Source organism: Puma concolor, chromosome A3, assembly GCF_028749965.1.
Source record: "Puma concolor isolate L17-30 chromosome A3, mPumCon1.1.hap2, whole genome shotgun sequence".
Lineage (NCBI taxonomy): Eukaryota > Metazoa > Chordata > Mammalia > Carnivora > Felidae > Puma > Puma concolor.
The window spans coordinates 12,251,303-12,259,915 of NC_141669.1; the positions used below are offsets into that span (position 1 = coordinate 12,251,303).

Genomic DNA, 8,613 nt, shown 5'->3' on the forward strand with positions numbered 1-8,613 from the left:
TCAGGGCGGGGGCTGGGATCGGAGCCTCGGCTCCCCCACCCCCGCCCCCCCCATCCCCCAGTACACACCCCCGGAGCCCTCCGGAAAGAAATATTTTAATGCCAAGCAACTGCCAGGCCCGCAGGGTGGGTGCTGCATTGCACCGCTCGGCGCGCAGCTGGTTCGCAGAGTGCACCGGGTGCAAGCCCGGGGGTCTAAAAGCGAGGGAGGAGCACACCCCGGGCTTTCCCAGCTTTGCAGCCTCCTCTCTGCAAAGAAGAAAAGCGAGTGGCTTTTGGCGCGAAAGCCTTGGCGCCTCCCCTGATTTTTATGGAAATCAAGAGGGCGGGGTAAAGCCGCTTTCCTCTGCCTTTCTCCCTCCCCCTTGTCTGTGCCGCAGCCCCCTTCTCTCCCCGCCCCCCGGGTGTGTCAGATTTTTCAGTTAATAATATCCCCCGAGCTTCAAAGCGCAGCCAGTGACAGTCATCTGTCTGGACGCGCTGGGTGGATGCGGGGGGCTCCTGGGAACTGGGTTGGAGCCGAGCTAGCGCTAGCCAGGCGCAAGCGCGCACAGACTGCAACCACCCGAGGACCACCACCCCCAGGCCACCCGGAGACCCCCGCGCAGAATCGCCTCTGGATCCCCGGCAGCCGGCGGGAGGTAAGGAGCTGGGGTTGCAAACTGCCCGGCGGCCCCCGGGTGGCGAGCGCGGCGGGAAGGCAAGCCCCGGACGGGATCGCGGCTCGCACACAGGGCGCTCGAGTATCCTCGGGGGACTGTTGCTGCTTCCGAAACAAAACCATCTCGGGGTTTTCCCTGAAAAGCCAGTTCCAGCCCCGAAGGCACCCCGGGTGGAAGAGACCCGCCCTAATCCTTTTTACAGCCTTTGCCAGGAGGGGTGTAATGGCTTCATCGAAAAGAATTTCGCCCTTCTCTAGAACATTTATCCGTGTTTGAGCTGACGGAGAGCGGGTGCGTCTCGACCCCGAAGCTGGGGTTCTCCAAAGGGTGCCCCTGGAGGAAGAAGAGAGGGGGGTTAGGGCGAGGCCGCCGCGGTGGTAATCTGGGTCACGACTGCTCCAGCCCCGAGGAGACGCGGCTCTCCCGGGGACCCTGCACCATTCCCGGGAACTGGGGTTCAGGCTCTCCCCTCTCCCAGGAAGAGGACGTTGTGGGGGGTTTGTAAGAGTGGGGGTGGGGTTAGAGAGGTTCAAAATAAGCTATTGGCAGGACTCTGCTTGCAGCGGATGGATTGCTGAGGGGCGTCTGTTCTAATGGGGAGGGGAGGGGGTTTGGGTGCCCGTCGTTGGGTCTCAGTCGAGAGAAAGGCGTTTTCCCTTTGCAAAGTTTCCTAAATCCCCCGCTACCTTTTGCACTCCCGAGGTTGCAATTTTACAAAGGAGGGACTGAGGGTTCTCCAGATCATCTGGCCGGTAGCTGGGTTGGAGCCTCCGGCTTCCTTTGAGCAGCTGGACCTACATGGTGCAACTGGGTTGTCGGGGAGCTGGAGAGAGCTAGGATTTTGCAGCCTTGAGCGGCCCCCTCCCCCAGGCACTGCCGAGTGTGAATGAAATGGCAGTTTCCAAAGTTGCAGAGCCACACCACCCACCCCCCGCATCTGCATGCCCCCTCCCACCCCCTGTCGTAGACAGCTTGTACACAAAAGGAGGGAGGGAGAGAGCGAGAGCCAGAACTTCCTCCACCTTCGGGAGCACCAGGCGGAGTGGGGGGCTTGCAGGGGAGACTGACGAGCCGGGTGAGAGGGGGCGCCCACTGCCCCCCCCCCCCCCCACATTAGGCTTCGCTTGCCAACTCTCTCCTGGTGTGTCTGTCGGTTGCAGTGTCGGAGATTGGCGCGGGCCCCCGCCCTCCGCGCCCCCCACGGGAAGGAAGCACCCCCCTAACTAAAAGGAGCGGAGCGGAAAGAAGCCCTCATTCGCCGGCCAGGAGGCGAGCCGATGCCGAGCTGCACCGCGTCCACCATGCCGGGGATGATCTGCAAGAACCCAGACCTTGAGTTTGACTCGCTGCAGCCCTGCTTCTACCCGGACGAAGATGACTTCTACTTCGGCGGCCCCGACTCGACGCCCCCGGGGGAGGACATCTGGAAGAAGTTCGAGCTGCTGCCCACGCCCCCGCTGTCGCCCAGCCGTGCCTTCCCGGAGCACAGCCCCGAGCCCCCGAACTGGGCCACCGAGATGCTGCTGCCCGAGGCCGACCTGTGGGGTAATCCGGCCGAAGAGGACGCGTTCGGCCTGGGGGGCCTGAGCGGCCTCACCCCCAACCCGGTCATCCTCCAGGACTGCATGTGGAGCGGCTTCTCGGCCCGCGAAAAGCTGGAGCGCGCCGTGAGCGAGAAGCTGCAGCACGGCCGCGGGCCGCCCGCCGCCGGGCCCGCAGCCCCGGCCCCGGGAGCGGGCGCCACCAGCCCTGCCGGCCGCGGGCACTGCGCGACGGCGGGGGCGGGTCGCGCCGGGGCCGCCCTGCCCGCCGAGCTCGCCCACCCGGCCGCCGAGTGCGTGGATCCCGCCGTCGTCTTCCCCTTCCCGGTGAACAAGCGCGAGCCCGCGCCAGCCGCCCCGGCCGGTGCCCCGGCGGCGGCGGCGGGCGCCGCGGTCGCGTCGGGGGCGAGTGCCGCAGCCTCGGCAGGAGCCCCGGTTGCCATCCCCCCGCGCCCCGGAGGCCGCCCGGCCAGTGGCGGTGACCACAAGGCCCTCAGCACCTCCGGAGAAGACACCCTGAGCGACTCAGGTAAAGACCGTGCCGGGGGCCGGCCGCCTCCCTGGTGTCCCGGAGCGGGAGTCGCTATCCCTTTGTTACTTACTGTCCGTGGGGTTTGACTGGGGGGGGGGGGGGGGGGAGCGTATTTTGGAGGTAGTGTTGGTGGCAGAGGGCCGGTTTCCTCCAAGCCGAGCCCCCCCAGAATAAGGAGAAGAGGGGGAGCGAAAGCTGCCAAGAGGGTGTTCCCCAAAGTCTCACCTTCACCGAAGTGCCCGCCACCCTCTGCGGGAGACTGACTCTATCACTGGTCCCCACCCGTCCCCCACCTCTCCCGTGCGGCCGGTGCAAGGGATAAAATTAGGAAAAGTTGGGTGGCTAAAGCTGGGTGGGAGTGGAGAGGCGCGCTGGGTGCGTTTTCTGGGCAGAAACCTGTTAGCACCAGGGTGGAAAGGGACTGCCTCCCAGGTCGGGAGGGCAGGCGCGGGGAGAAGACACAAAGGCGGTGCAAAAATCCTATGTAGGGCGCAGGAAGGTAGAGGGAGGTTGCACAGATGGCTACTACCAGTTTTATTTATTTATTTATTTTTTTTTTTCCAAGCCTCGGTAGTCTTCCCCGCCCTCGGTGGGTGGTGGGCTATTTGCTCCTGGTCCGTGGCCAGCAGGCGGCGATATGCTGGCTGGCGGGCGGGCCAAGGATCTGAAAGGCTGGCGGGGGGTGGGTGGCGGGGTGGGACCGCCTCCCCCCTCCATTCAGCAGCTGGTGGCAAGTAAAGCCACGGTTGTGTACATTCTCAAGGGGCTGCCTCTGCAGGGCGTGCAGAGCACCGGGTCCAGTTTTGTCTCTGGCCAGAATGCCAGATCTTTGAGTTATTTTGTGACCCAGTGCCCTTCAAGGTGAGGGCGGGCACTAAGGCCCTCCAGGGTGTACACACCCTGGGAGAGCACCCACCGATTGGTTCCATTGTGTGCCTCTGTCTGCCTTAAAATGAAGGGCTGGGTTAGAACCCAGACTTTGCCTGGAACTCTGGAGGTAAAAAGAACTCTGTCCAAACACTTGAATAGCCCTTGTCCCGGCAGCAGGGAGCTGGGGGCCCCTTGGATCTTGAAAACCCAAGTGTTTTCAGAATGCAGGTGGATAGAAAAGCCCAAATTTCCTTGAGGGCCGAGGACGGATTCATCTAAGGCTCCTGGAAGGAAACTTGGTGATAAGCCTCCAGTTTGAATCGGGTCTGTCCCTTTAATGTCTGTGCCTTGACAGCTCTCGGTGAGGGAGCACTTCCTTCCAACAGCTGTCTTCTTGGCAGAAAACCAAAACATTGGCTTAAAGGGACCCACAGACTGGAACAGCCTCACATTTCGGCTTTAGAACAAATCCCACAATTGTTCAGCTTTCCGGCCCCCTTCAGATCAAGCAGAAGATGTGTTTTGATTTTCATGCTTGCATTTTAAACAATAATTTTCGATCCCGGTGAGGGAGTAAAGGAGGAGAGAGGGGGAAGTGTAGACACGACGCTACATGTTTTTGTTGCTGTTCTTGCCCGGGACTTTGCGAAGCGGCGCCCCGCCCCCACTTGGGGTTTTAGAGTTCCTGTGGATTCTGACTTTGTAGTTAAGATCTGGTCTTTGTTAGATGAACACCTGCTTACCGATACAGAACTCAGGTTCATGGCAGGCGGGTTATTTTTCGGCCTTCGTTAGTAAAAGTGCCCCTTCAGGCTTAAGGACTTGAAATCAAACCCAACTGTGTGTCACTTGCTAGACGATGCTCCTAAAATGGGGATCCTCAATTCTTAAGCGTGGAGAGAGAAATACGAGTGAGTCTTTGGGACAAACTAATAATGACGATCAAAGCTTACCATTTGCGGAGCATCCGTCTGCTAGGCTCTGGTCTCCACGTAGTACCTGTCCAACTCCAGAACCCTGTGGTGTTCTCCCCATTTCAAAGCTGAAGAGATAGAGGCTCCGGAAGATTAAGTAACTTGCCCGGGGTCCCACAACTGGTGTGCGACGGGAGTCGGGATTCTGCCTGACCCCAAAGCCCAGGTTTATATTTCTGCCCCCGGCTAAAGTCTGAGTGTGGAGGCTGAAAAAAAAAGTCCAGCGGTGTGGGGGAGGGGGGAACTCCCGGATGTATCTAATTTCGAGAACCACCGTGCAGTGCCGTCCACATCCGTGTGGATGGATCCACGATGATTGCGCACTGGGCCGGCGCCTGACGTGAGAGCCTCTCCGTGGACCTCAGGGTAGCCCCTCTTGTGTCTCCCCAAGAGAATGACTCCCCTCTCGTTCTTAGATGATGAAGATGACGAAGAGGAAGACGAGGAGGAGGAAATTGACGTGGTGACCGTGGAGAAGCGAAGGTCCTCCTCCAACAGCAAGGCCGTCACGACCTTCACCATCACCGTGCGGCCCAAGAACGCAGCCCCGGGCCCGGGGAGGGCCCAGTCCGGGGAGCTGATTCTCAAGCGCTGCGTCCCCATCCACCAGCAGCACAACTACGCCGCCCCCTCCCCCTACGTGGAGAGCGAGGATGTGCCGCCCCAGAAGAAGATCAAGAGCGAAGCATCGCCCCGCCCCCTCAAGAGCGTCATCCCCCCGAAGGCTAAGAGCTTGAGTCCCCGCAACTCTGACTCGGAGGACAGCGAGCGCCGCCGGAACCACAACATTCTGGAACGCCAGCGCCGCAATGACCTGCGGTCCAGCTTCCTGACGCTCAGGGACCACGTGCCAGAGCTGGTGAAGAACGAGAAGGCCGCCAAGGTGGTCATTTTGAAAAAAGCCACCGAGTACGTCCACTCCCTCCAGGCCGAGGAGCATCAGCTTTTGCTGGAGAAGGAGAAGTTGCAGGCAAGACAGCAGCAGTTGCTAAAGAAAATTGAACACGCTCGGACTTGCTAAACGTTTCTCGAAACTGGACAGTCACTCTGCCACTTTGCACATTTTGATTTTTTTTTTTTTTTTAAACAAACATTGTGTTGACATTAAGAATGTGGGTTTACTTTCACATCGGTCCCCCTCCCCGTCGAGTTTGGATCTGGGTGGGGAGCAGGACATGTGGGGTTCTGCCGGGACCTCGGGAGAGGGCCCGCATGATGGGATGCTGGGTGGCCCTTGCAGTTTCCTCCATGTCACCTCCGAGACCGCGGTCGAAGTTCGTGACAGTTGGGAGCCTCTGGGCTGTTGAAGTCACCTTGTTTGTTCCAAGTTTCCAAACAACGGAAAGTCATTCCTTCTTTTTTAAAATGGTGCTTAAGTTCCAGCAGATGGTCACGTAAGGGGTTTGCCATTTGATAACCCCTGGGGAACATTTCTGTAAATACCATTGACACACCCGCCTTTTGTATACGTCCTGGGTAATGAGAGGTGGCTTTTGCGGCCAGTATTAGACTGGAAGTTCATACCTAAGTACTGTAATACCTCAATGTTTGAGGAGCATGTTTTGTATACAAATATATTGTTAATCTCTGTTATGTACTGTACTAATTCTTACACTGCCTGTATACTTTAGTATGATGCTGATACATAACTAAATTTGATACTTATATTTTCGTATGAAAATGAGTTGTGAAAGTTTTGAGTAGATATTACTTTATCACTTTTTGAACTAAGAAACTTTTGTAAAGAAATTTACTATATATATATGCCTTTTTCCTAGCCTGTTTCTTCCTGTTAATGTATTTGTTCATGTTTGGTTCATAGAACTGGGTAAATGCAAAGTTCTGTGTTTAAGTTCTTCAAAATGTATATATTTAGTGCTGCATCTTATAGCACTTTGAAATACCTCATGTTTATGAAAATAAATAGCAATTAAATGATGCAGCTTTTTTTTTTCCCCCCCTTAATAGCACTAGTTAAGCTCTGTCCCTTAAACACAAATAGTCCACGTGTCGTAGAGGGAACTGGGGTTCTACAGGTAGTCTTTTTACATCCGTGCAGTTGCGGACGGGCCACCGTCCTCACTTAGGGTAGAGAGAACTGAGGTTAGGGACGTAAAGGCATTTGTTCCAGTTTATGCAGAATGGAGACGTCATTTGTGACCATGTGTTATAACTCATGGCATTCAATAATTTACTAAACGCTTTCATTTATGTTTCATAGAATTAAGTGGGGACACCAGACTTGTTCAACCGTTTAGAGCGAGAAGTATAATTAACACACGCAGGATGGTGAAACTTGGCTATGTCAGTACTACTTGTTTAGTTGGCGGATGGCTTTATAAGCTCATGTAGTTTGTCTCCAGGACTGTGTTCTTCAAAATTCACTAGGATTTGAGGTTGTACGTTAGGCATTGTAGCAGAATAAAAGAGGAAGTTGGTTCCTTCCCTGAAGGAACATTCAATCTGATGCACAAAAGGAACTCCTGGGGCAGAAGTTGTATGGTCCAGATCAAGTGCCCATGTTCCTTCTGGAGAGACACCGGGGCATGTGTAGCTCTGTTGGCTTCACACAGGTATGAAGGGGGACAAGCCAGGTTAATGAATTGGAGGGAGGCACAGTTGGGCTAGGAAGGAATTTCTGAGTTTCCCTGTTGGGAGGTGATGATACCTTTGCTTAAGAGGCATTCAGCCTCTCAGAACTGAAAGCTTACAAATAAGCTGTGTCTCTTCGGGGTGAAAAGCGGTGCTCGGTCATTTCTCTAAGGTTTCATTCATCAGAAGTTTAGCTCTGAACTGACAAAAGCCTTTGCTAAGAAGACAGGTCCAGCCATGATAATGCTTGCCTTGGTCACACAGCTTGGGGGGAGCAGTGATGGTAGAATCCAGGTCATGTGGGTCCCTGTCTGTTTTGGCTACTTTATAAAGGCCAGTGGGGGGTTAAAACTTGAGGTCCTCCTCCTCCCGGTTTACGGCCACATGTCCTAAGGCTCTAAGGTTGGCAGTACGGCCGTGGACATTTTCTGATGGTCAGAGCATGTTGAAAGTCATGAGAATCTCTTGTTTAATCTCTCCACTCGCCCCCTTCCCCCACTAGAGAATAATGAAACTTCTTTGAAAGACCTTTTTGAATTGTCGTTCCAGAAGACTTCCTGTCCATTTGCCCCAATCCTCTGCAGCCTCTGCAACCTTGTTTGTGTACCCATGAGCCAAAAGAAAGTTAAGTGGCCTCCAAGTCCTTGAGATTCTTGAAGCTCTGTCCAATCATCCTGATTTTTGTATTTTTGAGTCGATAAGGGGCCTACTTAGGTGTTTTGGATGAGATGGAACTCTGGCCATGGAAAAGGAAAAACCATTGCGATGAATAAGGCTCTAAGCTCATTCCTACCAGGTTCTCTTTTTGCTCTGGCTGCTGGGAAGCTCAGAGCCAAATCCCGTGCCCTCATTCTACATGTCTGGTGCCCATCCATCCTTTTCTTCTAAAGCCTATGATCTCTTGATTTTCACTGTTGGTTTAGCCTTTTGCTTTATTTTGTTACACTGAAGAGACCTTTTTGCATTAGGCGGGTCATAAATAATGTATTATAATATATACACTAAGGTGAAACGCCATTTATTTGCCTTTCCTGGACCAGCTGAGGGAGAGTGTCACCCAATTTAGCTCTGCAATTATCTATAAAGTAATTGCTGTGGTCACAGAAGAATTGGAGAACTCATTTCAATCACGTGAGAAGCCATCTCTGTTCCAAGAGCGGTTTTGAGCCTGAGGAGCTGCTCTACATGAGTTAGATCAATAAACGGTAGGACTTAGACGGAGCATAGAGATGATCTCATTGAATTGCTTTATTTGATAGAATGGGGTCATGGGATCCCGTATCGAATTAGCGGCCCAACCCAGGACTGGAGCCCCGTCTCCAGATCGGCTCGATGCTCTTTCCACAGTGTTGGCTTTCCTCCTGTTTACCCTATTGCCTCCCGACCCCTGGGCCACCCATCCACCTACAGCGTGCTTGCCTCTCTCTTAATTCTCGATGGCCG

The 8,613-nt window shown here is 54.8% G+C and overlaps 1 protein-coding gene across 1 annotated transcript; it reads left to right on the plus strand.

The window, feature by feature from the left end:
- The first annotated feature begins 499 nt into the window (after positions 1-499).
- MYCN (MYCN proto-oncogene, bHLH transcription factor) lies at positions 500-6,516 on the plus strand. The gene is made up of 3 exons (XM_086700063.1): positions 500-640; positions 1,822-2,731; positions 4,995-6,516. Exons 2-3 carry the CDS (start codon positions 1,939-1,941, stop codon positions 5,597-5,599), a joined length of 1,398 nt encoding a protein of 465 aa, XP_086556189.1. The 5' UTR covers positions 500-640; positions 1,822-1,938; the 3' UTR covers positions 5,600-6,516.
- The last annotated feature ends 2,097 nt before the right edge of the window (positions 6,517-8,613 follow it).